Source organism: Mobula birostris, chromosome 1, assembly GCF_030028105.1.
Source record: "Mobula birostris isolate sMobBir1 chromosome 1, sMobBir1.hap1, whole genome shotgun sequence".
NCBI lineage: Eukaryota > Metazoa > Chordata > Chondrichthyes > Myliobatiformes > Myliobatidae > Mobula > Mobula birostris.
This window is the reverse complement of record NC_092370.1, coordinates 250,531,679-250,551,845: the sequence shown is the minus strand read 5'-3', so window position 1 is coordinate 250,551,845 and position 20,167 is coordinate 250,531,679. Positions and strand designations below refer to the sequence as shown.

General features: G+C 43.5%; 1 protein-coding gene across 1 annotated transcript in view; it reads left to right on the top strand.

Annotated features, from left to right (window-relative positions):
• Positions 1-695: 695 nt before the first annotated feature.
• The window catches only part of ccdc197 (coiled-coil domain containing 197), a 105,951-nt gene continuing 86,479 nt past the window's right edge, over positions 696-20,167 (top strand). Inside the window, exon 1 of the mRNA XM_072274608.1 lies at positions 696-993. Coding sequence (XP_072130709.1) covers positions 884-993 — 110 coding nt within the window. The 5' untranslated portion in view covers positions 696-883. The remainder of the gene's footprint in view (positions 994-20,167) is intronic.

Below are 20,167 nucleotides of genomic sequence, written 5' to 3'. Positions count from 1 at the left end.
AATTTATATTTGCTTCATATGGCATAGGGAAGGGGTATCGAATCAGGGTATGAGGAGCATCTGATGGCTCTCGGCCTGAGGTTTAGAAGAATAAGGCAGATCTCATTGAAACATATTGAGTATTAAAAGGCCAAGATAGAGTGGATGTGGAGAGGACGTGGAGAGTGGGGGAGCCTAGGACCAGTGCACACAGCCTCAGAATGCAGGGACGCCCACTTAGAATGGAGACGAGGAGGCATTACTTTAGCCAGAGGATGGTGAATCTGTGGAATTCATGGTCACAGATGGCTGTGGAGGCCAAGTCATTGGGTATATTGAAAGTCGAGGTTAATAGGTTCTTGATTAGTCAGGGCATCAAAGGTTATGGGGCTCGGCAGGGTAATTGAGGTTGAGAGGGATAATAAATCAGTCGTGATCGAATGGCGGCACAGACTAGACGGGCCGAATAGCCTCATTTTCCTCCCATGTCTTATGGCCATGCCCGGAATGCTATGCCAGCTTCAGGTCGGTTTGTTTGCGGGTGTCGGGGGTTCTGGAGGGCAGGAGAGGATTTAACTATCCAGAGAGAAAGGATTGGACCCGTCGTGTGAGCATATCGAGTTCAGAGATAATTTTGCGCTGCTCTCCACTCTTTCGGAGTTCCCATGGTGATCGTGAAATGTTTATCCTCGCACCGTCACATGATGCAGGTCCGATTGCAGTACCCGGACAGTTCCTCTGTCTCCAAAACAAAATGCACGGCCCGCCGTGGATTGCTTAATACCCCAGCTCAGTTTATTAAATCAAAGATAGCACTGGAAAAGTAGAACCACAACTCGGAGATCTTTCTTCTTTTCCCAGCAACGTTGTGTTGAAAGTGCGCTATTGTTCATCGATGTGAGGGATGGACGCCGATGCCGCCGCTTTCGCCTGTCTGGCAGAAATCCGCCGCCAACCGCTTCACATCAAAAATACCGTGAAAAATATCTTTGTCACTCAGCTGGGAGAACGAAGGTAAAAATCCCTTGTTCCTGCCACCCGAGATTCGGAACTTGGGCGCTGCCTTATTTGCAGACGGCTGTAGAGATTTGTTTAAAGTTGCTCTCGGTGAGAAGTTTGTCGCCAGGAGTGGTTAATAATCCTATCAATCAACACCCGTTACGACACTGTCCCAAGATAGTGCAAGTAACTTGGAAACGATTACCCGAGACTCGCTATATTTTTCTGGAAAAGAATGCACTGTCTTTATTGATGTAAACAACTGCATCTGGCAGTAAATGTTTCTTGAACACAGGAGACTGTGCAGATCAACACACACACAAAATGCTGGAGGAACTCAGCAGGCCAGGCAGCCTCAGTGGAAATTAATAAACAGTCAACATTTCCAGCCAAGATCCTTCATCAAGACTGGAAGTGAATGTTAGGCCATAGGGCCATAGAACATGGAAACAGAATGAGGCCGTTCAGCCCATCGAGTCTGCTGCTCTATTCCATCATGGCTCTCAACCCCAATCCCCTCCCTTCTCCCCGTAACCTCTGACAGGGCCTAATCAAAAACCTATCAACCTCTGCCTTAAATACACCCAATGACTTGGCCTCCACAGCCAATCATGGCAATGAATTCACAGATTCTCCATCCTCTCATCTCTGTTCTAAATGGCCATCCTTCTATTCTGAGGCTGTATCCTCTGCCCCCCCCCTCTTTCTTTACAGTCCTGATGAAGGGTCTGCCCAAAATTTATTCATTTCCATAGATGCTGCCTGACTGGCTGAGTTCCTCCAGCACTTAGTGTGTTGGCCATAGTGGTTTCCGTGTTAATTGATTGTGAGGTGTATATAATTCAGTTTGAATCTTTACTGTGGCTGATCTGATCTAGTTTGACCTGTATGGCAGCAATATATCCAACAGCAGTTCAGCAAAGAGCCTCTCTGATCTGCTGCTTGTGTTACTGTAAAGTTAACCTGAGAAATTGAGTTTTTGCTCCAGGGACAGCAGAAGATTACTCCAGATCTCAGTTTGAAAGAATTATAGAACACGACAGGGTTATATCACAGAAGGAGTTCATTATTTGTGGGAGCTGTGACAATGTACACTACCTCATTATTTTTTCTTTTTTTGCTCTCTGTTGCAACTACTTAATTATACATACAGTACTGTGCAAAAGTTTTTAGGTGTATGTGTGTATATATATACACACACACTGCTAGGGTGCCTATGACTTTTGGCTGGTACTGTACATAATTTTATGTATTGTATTGTACTGCTGACACAATAAAACAAATTTCATGACATATGTGAGTGATGATAAACCTGATTCAGATATGAGTCTCTATTGGAGACTAGAGAGTGGAAAGGGAGCAGGGAATCGTGGTTGGGAAAAGGAGAAGGGAGAGGGAAGGGTGGGAAGCACCAGAGAGACATTCTGTAATGAGCAATAAACCAATTGTTTGGAATTAAATGACCTTGCCTGGTGTCATAGGGCTGGGTGTGTCTGCACCTGCACCACCCCTCCCTCCCTCCCTCTCTCTCTCCCTCCCTCCCTCCCTCCCTCCCTTCCTTCCCCCCTCCCTCCCTTCCCCCAACCATGACTTTTGACCAGTACTGTATTTACAGTGCCTATAAAAAGTATTCAGCGCCCTTGGAAGTTTTCATGTTTTATTGTTTTGCAACATTGAGTCACAGTGGATTTAATTTGGCTTTTTTTGACACTGATCAACAGAAAAAGACTCTCATGTTAAAGTGAAAACAGATCTCTACAAAGTGATCTAAATGAATTACAAATAAAAAAACACAAGATAAATGATTGCATAAGTATTCATGCCCCCACTTAATATGACACACTAAATCATTACTGGTGCAGCCAATTGGTTTTAGAAGTCAAATAATTAGTTAAGTGGAGATCACCATGCAGTCAAGGTGTCTCAATTGATTGTTGTAAAGATACACCTGTATCTGGAAGGTCCAACTGCTGGTGAGTCAGTATCCTGGCAAAAACTGAAAAATAAAGGGAATGAGGAGGTAGTGAGGGGTCGGATGAATAAAAACCAAGACAAAGGGAATAAAAGAATAAGAAATGCTAGTGGAGAAAGCTCTGAAAGTGAGGAAGATGAACAAGCTCAGAGAGGAGGTGATGTCATAATTAGGTTTAATGAGAAGGCTCAGGGACATATGAAGAAAATTAACCCGTTTGTGCTAACAACAACTCTGACAAATAAGATAGGGGAAATAGTATTTGCAAAAGTCCTTAATGATGGCAACTTATTGGTAAGATGTGCGAATGAGGAACAACTTGAGAAAGCACTCAAGCTAAAAGAGATAGGAAAATGCAAGGTGGAATACACTGGGAGGGTGGGAGTACAAAACAGTGGTTGTAAAGGAGTGATCACGGGGATACCAATGAGTATAAATATGGAGGAGATAAAGAGGAATATCAAAGGAGGGAAAGTAATGAATGTTCAAAGACTGAAAACAACAAAGGAGGGAGTGAAAAAGGAAAGTGAATCAGTATTGATCGAATTTGAAGAAGAAAGAGTGCCAAGGAAGGTGTTCCTGGGTTTCATGAGTTACCCAGTAAGGGTGTATGTGCCAAAGCCACTGAGGTGCTATAATTGTCAAAGGTTTGGATACGTGGCTAAAAACTGTAAAAGGCAGAGGAGATATGCTAGATGTGGGGGTGATCATGAATATGGAAAGTGTGGAACAGGAGTTCAACCAAAATGCTGCAATTGTGGAGGAGCTCATAATGTTGCATATAGTGGGTGTGAGATGGGAGACTAAAATTCAAGAAATGAGTGAAAAGAAAAATCACTTATGCAGAAGCTGTAAGAATGTCAAGAGAACAGAATAATGTTCCTAATGAACAGGGAGCAATAGGGATATGAGAGATGCAACAAAGAACAAATGACAGGATTTATGTAGACAAAAAGGCTCTAGTAACATTCATTGCAGGAGTGATTAATAGTACGGCTGAGGTAAAGTCAAAAAGTGACAAAATTCAGCTAGTGGTAAAAGCAGCAGTAAACCATTTGGGGTTAGTAGGACTGACATGGGAGGAAGTGAGGGAGAACCTCAGTAATTAGTCAAGCCAGGAAGTGTCATGTGTTGGTTAATACTAATTATGGTGATTCTTTTACAATGGAATGCAAGGAGCTTACTGGCCAATAGCCAGGAATTCAAGCACTTTATTAAAGAAATGGTTGTAAAACCGGATGTAGTGTGTATTCAGGAAACTTGGTTGAAACCAACTTTGGACTTTGTGGTGTATGGGTGTACAATGATAAGGAAAGATAGAAATCTAGGGGGAGGAGGGGGTTGTGCTATGTTAATCAAGCAGGGTATACCATATAGGGTACTGGAAAAAGGAGATGATCAGGAATACATAGTGGTGGAAGTGTGGGAGAGAGGGGAGGGAGTGGTTATAATTAACTACTACAATCCATGTAAAAGGTTGGATTTGGACAGCCTATTAAAGATACAAGGACAAAACAGACATAAAGTAGTGTGGTGTGCAGATGCTCATAGATCAATGCTCATAGCACAATATGGGGGGATCAGATTACAGATCCAAATGGGAAGGTAATTGAAGATTTGATGGAAGAAAGGGATTTGGTGTGTATGAATGATGGTAGTGGCACAAGGATAGGTATAACAACAGGAACTGAGTCAGTGTTAGATATTACGTTAGTGTCTAATACCTTGGCTGGCATTAGTAACTGGGGAGTTAGGACTGCTTCAACAGTAGGCAGTGATCACTACCCAGTTTTGTGTTCAGTGGGTGAAAGAGTTGAAGTAAGACCAGGTGGTGGAACCCCAAAGTGGGTGTTTGAAAAAGCTGATTGGGGTAAGTTCCAGAAGTTGAGTGAAGAAGGGTTGACAAAGATTGATATTTCTGGAAATGTAGATGAATTAAACAGTCAGGTGACTTCAGCAATTATCATGGCAGCAGAAGGATCTATACCTAGGAGTAAAGGTAGGATGAATAGAAAACTGGTACCATGGTGGACAGAGGAATGTTGTCAGGCTGTAAAAAAACAGAAATAGAGCATTCAGGCTAGTTAAAAGAACCCATAATATGCAGCATTTGGTTCAATATAAGAAAGCACAGGCAGTGGTGAGAAGAACTATATGTCAAGCTAAAAGGGCAAGTTGGAGGAGTTTTTGCGACAAGGTAGGAAGAACAACACCTGTGGGAGAGATATGGGGAATGATTAAGAGGATGGGAGGAGATGGAAGGGAATGGGAATATCCAGTAATGATATCTGAGGAGGAAACTGCAGTCTCCAGTAGGGATAAGGCTGAGGTCATGGCCAAGTCATTTGTACTGATACACAGTTTAGAAAATTTGTCTGAAGAAGGGAGAAGAAGAAAGGAAAGAATAATGAGCCAACACCCAGGTGTGTTAAGCAGGAGGGAAGGAACAGATGATATAATTGATGATCCATTTACATTAGCAGAAATGGTGAGAGCAATAAAGAGATCGAGACCAACCTCCCCAGGGAAAGATCTGATATGCTCTGTGATGCTAAAAAATCTAGGAGAAGGAGTGCTCTTGAAGTCGCTGCATTTTTATAACAGAGTGTGGGAGGAGGGAAGGTTACCAAGTGCATGGAAAGAAGCAGTAGTAATTCCTATAAGGAAGCCTGGCAAGGATCTGTCAAAACCCACTAGCTGCAGACCAATTGCATTAACATCAAGTATATGTAAGATAATGGAAAGGATGATAACAGAAAGGTTATCATATGAGCTTGAGAAAAGGGGAATGCTGGCAAGTTATCAGAGTGGTTTTAGAAAGGGAAGGAATTCCATGGACTCAGTGATTATGTTAGAGACTGAAATAAGGAAGGCCCAGGCAAATAAAGAGTCAGTAGTGGCAGTGTTCTTTGACATTTAAAAAGCCTATGATATGATGTGGAAGGAAGGATTATTAATTAAACTGCACAAGATGGGGGTTGGTGGGAGAGTTTTTAATTGGATTAAAGATTTTTTTGTTTGGTAGAAAAATTCAAGTTTGGATTGGATCAGAATTATCAAAACAGTACATAGTGGAAAACGGCACACCTCAAGGTAGTGTGATTAGCCCGTTACTTTTCATGATTATGATCAATGATGTCTTCACAAAGGTACCAGTGGATATAGGTAGGTCACTGTTTGCGGATGATGCGGCCTTGTGGAAAAGAGGCAGGAACATGGAGCATATGATCAGGAAACTACAAGAAGCAATTGATGAAGTGGTGGAATGGGGTTATGATTGGGGATGTAGATTTTCAGTAGACAAAACTCAATCTGTATTTTTTACCAGGAAAAGGGTTGAGATAGGGAAGAAGTTAAGGATGTATGGGGTTGAATTAGAAAGGGTTGCATCATTTAAATTTCTGGGAGTTATATTTGATTCACGATTAACATGGGCAGACCATATCAGGAAAGTTGAGGAGAAATGTAAAAAAGTAATAAATGTGATGAGATGTTTGACTGGTAGAGAATGGGGAGCAAGTTGTTCAGCTTTGAAGAGAATGTATGTGGCTTTAGTAAGATCTGTATTGGATTATGGAAATATAGTATATGGATCAGCAGCTAGGTCTCTTATAAGGAAACTGGATGTGATTCAGGCTCAGGCCTTGAGAGTGTGCAGTGGGGCTGTTAAAACGTCACCAGTGTCAGCCCTACAGGTAGAAATGGGAATAATACCTTTGGAACTAAGAAGGATGCAACTGATGGCAAACTACTGGGCTAACTTGCAGGGGCACAATGATTCTCACCCAACTAAAGGAGTGTTGCAGGAGTGCTGGGAAAATGGGAGGTTTCAGAGGGATACCTTTAGTCGGGTAGGGAATGATATTGCGAAAGAATGTGGAGTATTTGATCTGAGGATAAGTCCTTCAGTAGTTTATCCGGTTGTAGCTCCATGGAAGCTTGTATGGCCTGACATAGACTGGCATTTGTTAGAGGTAAAAAGGAAAGAAAGATATAAAACAGATTTGGTAAATGCATTTAACTGTCATGTGATGGAAAAGTATAGTGATTATACCCACATTTATACGGATGGTGTGAAGGAACCTGAAACAGGAGTGACAGGGTTTGGGGTGGTCATACCAGCAAAAGAAATTGGAATCAGCAGAAGAACATCTAATAAGTTAGGGGTGTTTACAGTGGAGATGCTGGCGGTGTTGGTTGCGTTGCAATGGGTGCAGAAAGCCAGACAAGTCAAAGCATTGATATGTTCAGATTCATCCTCAGTTCTAGCAAGTTTAAGGTCTTTTCACACAAATAGTCGGCAAGATGTACTTTATGAAGTCCTTCAGTTAGTTGCAAGGATTGCAAATCAGGGAGGTCAGGTAAAATTTCTATGGGTTCCAGCACATGTAGGAGTGAAGGGGAATGAGAGGGTGGATGAGTTGGCAAAGAGGGCGTTAAAGAAAGAAAATGTGGAAATGCACATTAGTATCAGTAAAGCAGAGGTTAAGTGTGTAATCTGGGAAAAAGTCAACCGAATGTGGCAAGAAAGATGGGACAGGGAGGGGAAAGGGAGGCATTTATATCAAATACAAAAGAGTGTTGCAGTTACTAGGGTAGGTAATGGAAACAGAAGAGAGGAAATTGTGTGGACTAGGTTAAGGCTGGGGCATTGTGCATTAAACAAAACATTGAAAATGATAGGGAAACACCAGACAGGATTGTGTGAGGAATGTCAGGAAGAGGAGTCAGTAGAACATGTAGTTTTGTGTTGCAGGAAGTATGGGATACAGAGAGAGATGATGAGAAATAAATTGAGGGAGTTGGGGATGCAGGAATTCACATTAAAAGGGTTGCTGGGCATGGGTGAGAGAGCACAAGTCCGGGTATTTTTAGTGTTTTTAAGGGGTACAGGGTTTTTTTTATATAGAATATGACGAATAAACAGGAATAGGATACTAGGATGGTCAAAGATGGGAGGGTGAAGTGTGTGTGTGTGAGATTGGGTGAAGGGATTTAGAATGTATGTCTAGTGCACATTCTGGAGCAGAGGGTGGCGGTAATGCACCATTAAGCTGGATGCCAACCACCGTAAAACAAGATACAGACAGACAGACAGACAAAAGAACGCTCCGAGCAACTCTGCAAAAAGGTTACTGAAAAGCACAAGTCAGGAGATGGATACAAGAAAATTTCTAAGTCACTGAAAATCGCTGGGAGTATAGTTAATTTAATCATCAAGAACTGGAAAGAATATGGCACAGCTGTAAATCTGACTGGAGCAGTCTGTCCTCAAAAACTGAGTGACTGTGCAAGGAGAGGACTAGTGAGGGAGGTCACCAAGAGACCCATGACAACTCTGGAGGAGTTACAAGCTTCAATGGCTGAGATGGGAGACACTGTGCATACAACAACTGATGCCCGGGTGCTTCACCAGTCACAGCTTTGTAGTAGAGTGGTAAAGAGAAAGGCACTAGTTGGAAAAAAACTCACATGAGATCTCAGCTAGAGTTTGCCAGAAGGCACGTGGGAGACTCTGAAGTCAGAGGAAGAAGGTTGTATGGTCTGATGAAACCAAAATTGAGCTTTTTGACCATCAGACTAAATGAAATGTTTGGTGTAAACCAAACCCGGTGTATCATTCAAACACACTATCCCTACTGTGAAGCTTGGTGGTGGCTGTTCATGCTGAGGGGATGCTTCACTGCAGCAGGCCCCAGAAGGCTTGTGAAGGTAGAGGGTGAAATGAATGAGGCAAAATACAGGGAAATTCTGGAGGAAAACCTGATGCAGTTTGCAAAAGATCTGCAACTTGGGAGATTTGTTTTCCAGCAAGACAATGACCCCAAGCATAAAGCCAAAGCTACACAGAAATGGCTTAAAAACAAGGAAGTTAATGTCCTGGGGTGGCCAAGTCAGAGTCCAGACCTCAACCCAATTTGGAATTTGTGGCTGGTCTTGAAAAGCTGACGATTCCCATGCAATCTGACAGGGCTTGAGCAGTTTTGTAAAGAAGAATGGGGGGGGGGGGTGAAATTGCAATGTCCTGATGTGCAATGTGTCTGCTAAATACTGACTTGAAGGGGGTGAGTAATTATGCAATTATTTTGTGTTTAGTAATTGTAATACATTTAGACCAATCTGTAGAGATCTGTTTTCACTTTGACATGAAAGAGTCTTTTCTGTTAATCAGTGTCAAAAAAGCCACATTAAATCACAAACAAGAGTCCTGCCGAAGGGTTTTGGCCCGAAACATCGACCCTACTCTTTTCGTAGATGCTGCCTGGCCTGCTGAGTTCCTCCAGCATATTGTGTGTGTTAGCCAAATTAAATCCACTGTGATTCGATTCAGTGTTGTACAGCAACATGAAAACTTTCAAAGGGAGAGGTGAATACTTTTTATAGGCATTATATATTTTTATAATTTATAGTTTTTTATCATGTATTGCATTGTACTGCTGCCACCAAACAACACATTTTACAGCCTATGTCAGTGATATTAATTCTGATTCTGACCATAAAACTGATCCAAAACAAAATCTATTGCACTGTTGTATTGTACTCTATAGCTCTGTTTTCCTCATCTCCAAATATTTGTCCTCTGTATTTTAAAAGATGTTTTCTCCTTGTGCATTTCCCTGGGATGAAGCACTTTGTGCTTCTGATATAATCCCTACAGTCTGTTTCTTGTATTATGGGATGGGGTCATTGTTGGGAAGGTCAGCATTTACAGCCTATCAGAAAGGCACTTGAGAAAGTTTAATCTAAATATTTTAGAGCCATAGAACACTTCGCATAGAAACAGGCCCTTCAGCCCATCTAGTCCCTGCTGAACTGTTAACCTACCTACTCCCATTGATGTGCACCTGGACCATAGACCTCCATACCCTTCCCATCCATGTACCCATCCAAATTTCTCTTAAATGTTGAAATTGAACCTGTATCCACCACTTGTGCTGGCAGCTCGTTCCACACTCTCACCACCCTTTGAGTGAAGAAGTTTCCCTTTGTGTTTCCCATAACCATTTTACCTTTCACCCTTAATCCATGACCTCTAATTCTAGTCTCACCCAATCTCAGTAGAAAAGGCCTGTTTGCATTTACCCTATCTATACGCCTCATCTTTCTTTGAAGATACTCACAAAGTGTGGAGGAAAAGCAACTCCAGGATTTTGGCTGAGTGCTGATGAAAGAAAGGTGATATATTTCAAAGTCACTAATGGTCTTTCTGTGCTCTCACTGATCTGCCCTTCAATGGGACTGGGAGAGGTGAAGTTTGTGAGGGTCTGCCTTAGTAGAATGGAGAGTAGAGCAAATGCTTCCATTGAGTGGTGCATAGTATAGGCATTGCTGGACAAAATTAACGTTAGACCATAAGACCATTCAGCCCATTGTGCTTGATCCACCATTTGGTCATGGCTAATTTATTATGCTTCTCAACCCATTCTCCTGCCTTCTGCCTGTAACCTTTGATGCCCTGACTAATCAAGAACCTATCCCCATCTGTGAAAAATATACACAATGATTTGGCCTCCACAGCTGTCTGATGCTACAGATTCACCACCCTCTGGCTAAAGAAATTCCTTCTCATCTCTGTTCTACAGCAACATCTCTCTATTCTGAGATTGTGCCATCTGGCCCTGGACTCCATCAGTCTTTCACTGTTCAATAGCTTTCAATGAGATTCCCGCTCATTCTTCTAAACTCCCACGAGTGCAGGCCCAGCACCACCAAATGATCCTCATAACTTCCTCCTTTAATTACTGGGATCATCTTTATGAACCTTGTCTGGACCCTCTCCAACGCCAGCAAATCTTTTCTTAGATTCGGGGCCTCTGCTGAGGAAGGCACATGTAATGTTAGCATTTATTTGAAGAGGACAAGAATATAAAAGCAAGAATGTAATGTTGAAACTTTATAAAACACCGGTGAGGCCTCGTGGAGTATTGTGAGAAAGTTTGGGCCTCTTAGAAATGATGTGGTGAAACTGGAGAGGGTTCAAAGGAGGTTCATGAAAATGATTCCTGATTGAATGGCTTGTCATATAAAGAGCATCTGATAGCTCTGGGCCTGTATTCACTGGGATTCAGAAGAATGAGGAGTGGCCTATTGAAACCTATCGAATAGTGAAAGGCCTTGATAGAGTGTATGTGGAGAGGATGTTTCTTATGGTGGAAGAGCCTAAGACCATAAGATATAGGAGCAGAAATAGGCCATTCGGTCCATCGAGTCTGCTCTGCTATTCAATCATGGGCTGATCCAATTCTTCCACTCCCCTGCCTTCTCCCCATATCCTTCGATACTCTGGCTAATCAAGAACCTATCTACCTCTGCCTGAAATACACCCAATAACTTGGCCTCCACAGCTGTTCATGGCAACAAATTTCACAGATTTTCCACCCTCTGACTAAAGTAATTTCTCCGTATCTCAGTTCTAAATGGATGTCTTTCAATCCTGAAGTTGTGCCCTCTTGTCCTAAACTTCCCTACCATGGGAAATAACTTTGCCATATCTCATCTGTTCAAGTCTTTTAACATTGGGATGTTTCTGTGAGATCCCCCCTCATTCTCCTGAACTCCAGGGAATATAGCCCAAGAGCTGCCAGACGTTCCTCATACGATAACCCTTTCATTCCTGAAATCATTCTTGTGAATCTTCTCTGAACCCTCTCCAATGTCAGTTTATCCTTTCTAAAATACGGAGCCCAAAAGTTCACACAATACTCCATCTGTGGTCTCACGAGTGCCTTATAGAGCCTCAACATCACATCCCGGCTCTTATATTCTACACCTCTAGAAATGAAAGTCATATGAGGAATGTCGGTGCATTCACCTTCTTCACCACTGACTCAAGCTGGCGGTTAACCTTCAGGGTATCCTGCACAAGAATCCCAAGTCCCTTCACATCTCTGCATTTTGAATTCTCTCCCCACCTAAATAATAGACTGCCCATTTGTTTCTTCCACCAAAGTGCATGACCTTACACTTTCCAACATTGTATTTCATCTGCCACTTCTTTGCCCATTCCCCTAAACTATCTAAGTCTCTCTGCAGGCTCTCTGTTTCCACAACACTACCTGCTTCTCCACCTATCGGCAAATTTAGCCACAAATCCATTAATCCCATAGTCCAAATCATTAGCATACATTGTAAAAAACAGCGGACTCAACACTGACCTCAGTGGAACTCCACTGGTAACCGGCAGCCAGCCAGAATAGGATCTCTTTATTCCCACTCTTTGTTTTCTGCTGACTAGCCAATGCTCCACCCACACTAGTAACTCCCCTGTAATGACGTGGGTAGGAAGAAGGAGGAGGTCCTGCAAAGAGAATTTGGGGAGTTAGGTGCAAAGTTGAAGAACAGGACCTCCAGGTTTGCAATCTCAGGATTACTACCCGTGCCACATGCTAGTGAGGCTAGAAGTAGGAAGATAATGCAGCTAAATACGAGGCTAAGGAGTTGGTGCAGGAGGGAAGGCTTCATGTTTCTGGACAATTGGGCCTTGTTCCAGGGAAGGTGGGACCTATTCCGTACAGGATTGGTTGCACCTGAACTGGAGGGGGACTAACATCCTTGTGGGAAGGTTTGCTAGTGCTGCTCCGGGGGGGTTTAAACTAGATTTGCAGGGGGAGGGGAACCAGCGTGTTAGAGCAGATAGTGAGGTGGAGGAGGATCAAGATCATGCGAGAACTGCAAGTATAGTGCATGGAGTAAAGCCAGATCTAACATATAGAGAGGCTTTGAGGAAAGAGAAGCAGAATAAAGGGTGTAAACGTAGTGAGGTAGAAGGGCTGAAGTGTGTGTACCTCAATGCAAGAAGCATCAGGAACAGAGGTGATGAACTGAGAGCTTGGATACATACATGGAATTATGATGTAGTGGCCATTACAGAGACTTGGCTGGCACCAGGGCAGGAATAGATTCTCAGTGCTTTAAAAGGGATAGCGAGGGGGGGGGAAGGGGAAGAAGGGTGGCATTACTGGTCAGGGTTACTATTACAGCTACAGAAAGGGTGGGTAATGTAGCAGGATCCTCTTTTGAGTCAGTATGGGTGGAAGTCAGGAATAGGAAGGGAGCAGTTACTCTATTGGGAGTATTCTATAGGCCTCCTGGTAGCAGTAGAGATACCCAGGAGCAGATTGGGAGGCAGATTTTGGAAAGATGCAAAAATAACAGGGTTGTTATCATGGGTGACTTTAACTTCCCTAATATTGATTGGTACCTGATTAGTTCAAATGGTTTAGATGGGGCAGAGCAGGTTAAGTGTGTCCAGGATGGATTCCTGTCACAGTATGTTGACAGGCTGACTAGGGGGAATGCCATACTAGATCTAGTATTAGGTAACGAACCGGGTCAGGTCACAGATCTCTCAGTGGGTGAGCATCTGGGGGACAGTGACCACCGCTCCCTGGCCTTCAACCTTTGTTGAAAAAAGGTAGTAGGGATAGTCTGGGTAATTATAGACCAGTGAGCCTTACGTCTGTGGTGGGAAAGCTGTTGGAAAAGATTCTTAGAGATAGGATCTGTGGGAATTTAGAGAATCATGGTCTGATCAGGGACAGTCAGCATGGCTTTGTGAAGGGCAGAACATGTCTAACAAGCCTGGTAGAGTTCTTTGAGGAGGTGACCAGGCATATAGATGAGGGCAGTGTAGTGGATGTGATCTACATGGATTTTAGTAAGGCATTTGACAAGGTTCCACACAGTAGGCTTATTCAGAAAGTTAGAAGGCATGGGATCCAGGGAAGTTTGGCCAGGTGGATTCAGAATTGGCTTGCCTGCAGAAGGCAGAGGGAGTACATTTAGATTGAAGGATTGTGACTAGTGGTGTCCCACAAGGATCAGTTCCGGGACCTCTACTTTTCGTGATTTTTATTAACGACCTGGATGTGGGGGTAGAAGGGTGGGTTGGCAAGTTTGCAGATGACACAAAGGTTGGTGGTATTGTGGATAGTGTAGAGGATTGTCGAAGATTGCAGAGAGACATTGATAGGATGCAGAAGTGGGCTGAGAAGTGGCAGATGGAGTTCAACCCGGAGAAGTGTGTGGCGGTGCACTTTGGAAGGACAAGCTCCAAGGCAGAGTACAAAGTAAATGGCAGGATACTTGGTAGGGTGGAGGAGCAGAGGGATCTCGTGGTACATGTCCACAGATCCCTGAAAGTTGCCTCACAGGTAAATAGGGTAGTTAAGAAAGCTTATGGGGTGTTAGCTTTCATAAGTCGAGGGATAGAGTTTAAGAGTTGCGACGTAATGATGCAGCTCCCTAAAACTCCAGTTAGGCCACACTTGGAGTACAGTGTCCAGTTCTGATTGCCTCACTATAAGAAGGATGTAGAAGCATTGGAAAGGGTACAGATCCTGACCGGTTTAGCGAGCAGAGCGGTGGACACCCCTGCTGAGATCTGGAGGAAAACACACAGAGGATGCAGAGGGGCATCAAAAAGGTGAGGAAAGAGGACTGGGTGGAGACAACAGAGATTTATGGAGAAGAGGAGTTCGGTGGGTAATAAAATGGACGAGTTCACGGTGCTAGCCAGGCGTCAGAGAACATTTCGGGAGTGCAGTGTTATGTGTTTCACTGGAACGGGGCTGCACGAGGACATACCCAATCAAAACTTCTCCATGGACGGCTTCCAGACCGTTCGGGCTGACCGGAAGTGCACTAAGAGAGGTAAGCGTAAAGGAGTTGGGTGCTTACTGTTCTGGTAAACAACGGATGGTGCAATCCGGGTCATATTACGATCGGGGAATGTGTTTGTTTGTAGCCCGGATATTGAACTTTTTCCTGATGGACCCCGGTCATATTCCACCGAGATACAACACTGGGCATCACGGGAGGTTGTTCCTGCCTGTGGCCATCGAACTTTGCCGCTCCTCCCGTGGAGGGTCAGACACCCTGAGCCAATAGGCGGGTCCTGGACTTATTTCCATCTGGCATAGTTTGCATTTTGTTGTTTGTTTGTTTGTGGTTTTTGTATTGCTATATTTATGCTCTATTCTTGGTTGGTGCGGCTGTAATGAAACCCAATTTCCCTCTGGATCAATAAAGTACATCTATCTATCTACCTACCAGAATGCTGCCTGGTTTAGAGAGTATGCATTATGATCAGAGATTAAGGGAGCTAGGGCTTTACAGTCTGGAGAGAAGGAAGATGAGAGGAGACATGATAGAGGTATACAGGATAATAAGAGGAATAGATAGAGTGGATAGCCAGCCCCTTTTCCCCAGGGCACTACTGCTCAATACAAGAGGACATGACTTTAAGGTAAGGGGTGGAAAGTTGAAGGGGGATATTAGAGGAAGGTTTTTTTACTCAGAGAGTGGTTGGTGCGTGGAATGCAGTGCCTGAGTCAGTGGTGGAGACAGATACATTAGTGAAATTTAAAAGACTACTAGACAGGTATATGGAGGAATTTAAGGTGGGGGGTTATATGGGAGACAGGGTTTAAGGGTCAGCAGAACATTGTGGGTCGAAGGGCCTGTACTGTGGTGTATTGTTCTATGTTCTATTCCATGGGCTCTTACCTTGCTGAGCAGCCTCATGTACGGCACCTTGTCAAAGGCCTTCTGAAAATCCAAGTACACCACATCGATTGCAACTCCTTTGACTACCCTGCATGTAATTTCCTCAAAAAATTGCAGTAGGTTAGTTAAGCAGGATTTTGTTTCAGGAAATCATGCTATCTTTGGCCTATCTTGTCAGATGCCTCCAGGTACTCTGTAATCTCATCCCTAACAATCGATTCCAACAACTTCCCAACCGCTGATGTCAGGCTAATAGGTCTATAGTTTCCTTTCTGCTGCCTCCCACCCTTCTTAAATAGCAGAGTAACATTGGCAATAATGCAGTCATCTGTTACAATGCCAGAATCTATCGATTCTTGAAAGATCATTGTTAATGCCTCTGCAATCTCTCCAGCTACTTCCTTCAGAACCCGAGGATGCATTCCATCAGGTCCTGGAGATGTTATCCACCCTCAGACCATTAAGATTCCTGAGCACCTTCTCAGTCATAATTTTCACTGCACAAACCTCACTTCCCTGACACTCTTGAATGTCCAGTATTCTGCAGATGTCTTCCACAGTGAAGATTGATGTAAAATACGTATTCAATTCCTCTGTCATCTCTGCGTCTCTCATTACAATATCTCCAGCATCATTTTATATTGGTCCTATATCTACGCTCAACTCTCTTTTACCTTTTATATACTTAAAAAAGCTTTTAGTATCTTCTTTGATATTAGTCGCCAGCTTGGCTCCATCCCTCCCCCTCCGGTCTTCTGCTATCATTTCGGATCTCCCCCTCCCCCTTTCAAATCTCTTACTAGCTCTTCTTTCAGTTAGTCCTGACGAAGGGTCTCGGCCCGAAACATCGACTGTACCTCTTCCTAGAGATGCTGCCTGGCCTGCTGCGTTCACCAGCAACTTTTATGTGTGTTGCTTGAAATTCCAGCATCTGCAGATTTCCTTGTGTTTGCATCCTTTCATAATTCATCTTTTCTTTCTTAATGACCTTCTTAGTTTCCTTCTGTAAGTTTTTAAAAGCTTCCTAATCCTCTACCTTTCCACTAGCTCTGGCTTCCTTGTATGCCTTCTCTTTTGCTTTTACTTTGGCTCTGATTTTACTTGTCAGCCACAGTAGTATCCTTCTTCCATTCGAAAATTTCTTATTTTGAGTACAGGTTTCCCCTGCTATCTGAAGGTAGACCGTTCCTATGAAACGGTTCGTAAGCCGGACTGTCATAAAGTGAATAAGCAATTACCGTTTACTAGTATGGGAAAAATTTTTGAGCGTTCCCAGACCCAAAAAATAACCTACAAAATCATGCCAAATAACTCAAAATCTAAAATAACACTAACATATAGTAAAAGCAGTAATGATATGATAAATACACAACCTATATAAAGTAGAAATACTTTTCTGCAGCACTGTCTAGCGCAGCGGTCCCCAACCACCAGGCCGTGGACCGGTACCGGGCTGCAACGCATGTGCTACCGGGCCGCGAGGGAACGATATGAGTCAGCTGCACCTTTCCTCATTGCCTGTCACGCACTGTTGAACTTGAACATAGGGTTGCCAACTGTCCTGTATTTGCCAGGACATCCCGTATATTGAGCTAAATTGGTTTGTCCCATACCGGACTGCCCTTTTCCCGTATTTCCCCCACTAATGTAGAGCGTTCCTATGAAACCTTTCATGCTGAAATGGTGTAAAGCAAAGAAGCAACTACCATTAATTTATATGGGAAAAATTTTTGAGCGTTCCCAGACCCAAAAAATAACCTACCAAATCATACCAACTAACACATAAAACCTAAAATAACAGTAACATATAGTAAAATCAGGAATGATATGATAAATACACAGCCTATATAAAGTAGAAATAACGTATGTACAGTGTAGTTGGGAAGATTAAGCCAAAACCAATTTGTGGAGAAAAAAGTCGGCATGCACGCGCATGTGCACACAGGTGCCCGTGCAAGGCTTCATGGTCATGGTAGTCTTTCTTGGGGTAAACACTGTCCCATATTTGACTGCTAGTTTTGTCCCTTATTTGGGAGTGAGAAAGTTGGCAACCCTAACTGTAAAAGACATGTTGAGGTGAGTTTAACCCTACTTGAACACCCCCCCCCCCCCCACAGGTCAGCCGGTCCGCAAGAATATTGTCAATATTATACCGGTCCGCAGTGCAAGAAAGGTTGGGGACCCCTGGTCTAGCGCAGCGAAAATCTCGCGGAAGCGCTCTCGGCAGAAACACTATCTCCAGTAACCTTTAAGCTATGAAGCTGCCAAATCATACCAAATAACAAATAAAAATATACAGCCTATATAAAGTAGAAATAATGTATGTACAGTGTAGTATCACTTACCGGAATTGGGAAGACTCCAATAAATTGCAGTTTCGTCACAGTTAAACACTTGCTTATACGAATAAGCACCTGACACAATCGGCAATCGCCTCTGATCTGGGCCGACATTTACGTGCCGGGCAACACCTAATTAATGAGCTTGTTTATTTTGGCTTTTTTTCTTAAAGATATGCTGGGTGCGTTCCGACTACCGCTGCATTCTTCACGGCAATGTGTCAGTCCGCGGCCCGGAGGTTGGGGACTGCTGCTTAAACTATGAAGCTGCCCTCGCCTCAGAAACCGATCAAACCACCCATGACTACCTTTAAATTCCACTTTCGCAACACTTCATCACCATCATCCAGTGCTTTCTGTTTCAGCTTATTAAAAAGACTGACTGATTTCTCCTTAAGTATAAGATAACTTAACGGAACACCACGCTTTGTACACCCATCAATCCATTCCAGCAATAGACTTTCCATTTTATCCATTATTGAATGCCGACTAAGAGAGACCACTTTGCTACGAGCAGAGCCAACAGTAACATTGGCAGCTTTCAAAATTCTTTCTCTCTGCGTATAAGTAGTGCGAATGGTAGTCTCAGGCAAGTTCAACGTGCGGACAATGTCCTTACTTCGTTCACCACGATCGAAACGCTTAATTATGTCTAGTTTTACACTAAGTGTAACACCCTTACGAGCTCTTTTAGGCTTTTCCGATACCTTAGAACTCATCTTTTTTTAGATTATGAGAACACTCAGTCCTCTTTTATTGTCATTTAGAAATGCATACATGCATTCAGAAATGGTACAATGTTTCTCCAGAGTGATATCACAGAAAACAGGACAGGCCAAAGTCTAACACTGACAGAACCACATAATTATAACATACAGTTACAGAAGTGCAAAGCAATACCATAATTTGATGAAGAGCAGTCCATAGGCACAGTAAAAAAAAAGTCTCAAAGTCCCCGATAGCAGGTGGCAAAAGGGAGAAACTCCCTGCCGTAAGCCTCTAGGCACCGTCAACTTGCCGATACCTTGGAAACAGCTGACCACAGCTGACCATGAGTCCATCCGTCTGAAAACTCCGAGCTTCCGAGCAGTCTCTCCGATGCAGCTTCCCGAGCGCCATCCTCTGCCGAGCGCCTTCGACCTCTCCCCGGCCATTGAAACGCGCAAAGCTGAAGATTTTGAGGCCTTCCGCTCCAGAGATTCCGGTTACCACACAGTAGCAGCGGTAGCAAAGCAGACATTTCAGAAGTTTTCCAGATGTTCCGCTATGCACTCACGTCTGTCTCCATCAAATCAGGATTGTGCACGGTCCCCTACTTGACAAATAACAGATATTCATCACCAAAGTGGCCGCGTGCGCTGTCGTTGCTCCGCCATCTTCTCCCCCTCCCCCCTCCCCCCTCTTGCTAACGGATGCACAAAATAAATCGAGATAAAGCACGTGTTTAAGCAATGCTGGCTAGAATGCAGTTCCGGGGGAGGAACTTGGCTGTTCGGGTGCACACTGCCTTTTTTCGTAACAGTGAAAACATCTTCTGTTAGCGAAGACAGGTAACTAATGTAGGTCTTTCGTAACAGCGAGGTATCGTAAAGCGAACGTTCGGAAAGTGGGGGGGCAACCTGTATATCTGTCTTGAACTTCCCTCATTTTCGCAGAAACTCCAGCCATTGCTGCTCTGCTGTCCTACCTGTTAGTGTCCCTTTCCAGTCAACTTTGGCCAGTTCCCTTCTCATGCCACTGTAATTTCATTTATTTCACTGAAATACTAATACATTGGAATTTAGTTTCTCCTTCTCAAATTTCAAAGTGAACTCGATCATATTATGATCATTGTTCCCCAAGGGTACCTTAACCTTGAGCTCTCTTATCACCTCCAGATCATTGCACAACACCCAATCCAGCACAGCCAATCCCCTGTGGGCTCAACAACAAGCTGTTCTAAAAAGCCATCCCTTAGACATTCTACAAATTCTCTCTCTTGAGGTTCAGTACTGGCCTAGTTTTCCCAATCCACTTTCATGTTAAAATCCCCAACGATTATCATGACACTGCCCTTCTGACACGCCTTTTTATCTCCTGTTGTAATTTGTAATCCACATCCCGGCTGCTGTTTGGAGGCCTGTATACAACTGTCATTTGGGTCCTTTTACCCTTGTAATTTCTGAACTCAATCCATAGAGACTCTACACGTTCCGTTCCTATGTCATTCCTTTCTAAGGATTTAATATTATTTCTTATACACAGGACCACACCACCCCCTCTGCTTACTAACCTATCTTTCTGATACACCGTATATTCTTGGACGTTCAGCTCCCAATGGCAGCCATCCTTTAGCCAAGTTTTAGAGATGGCCAGAACGTCATACTTGCCA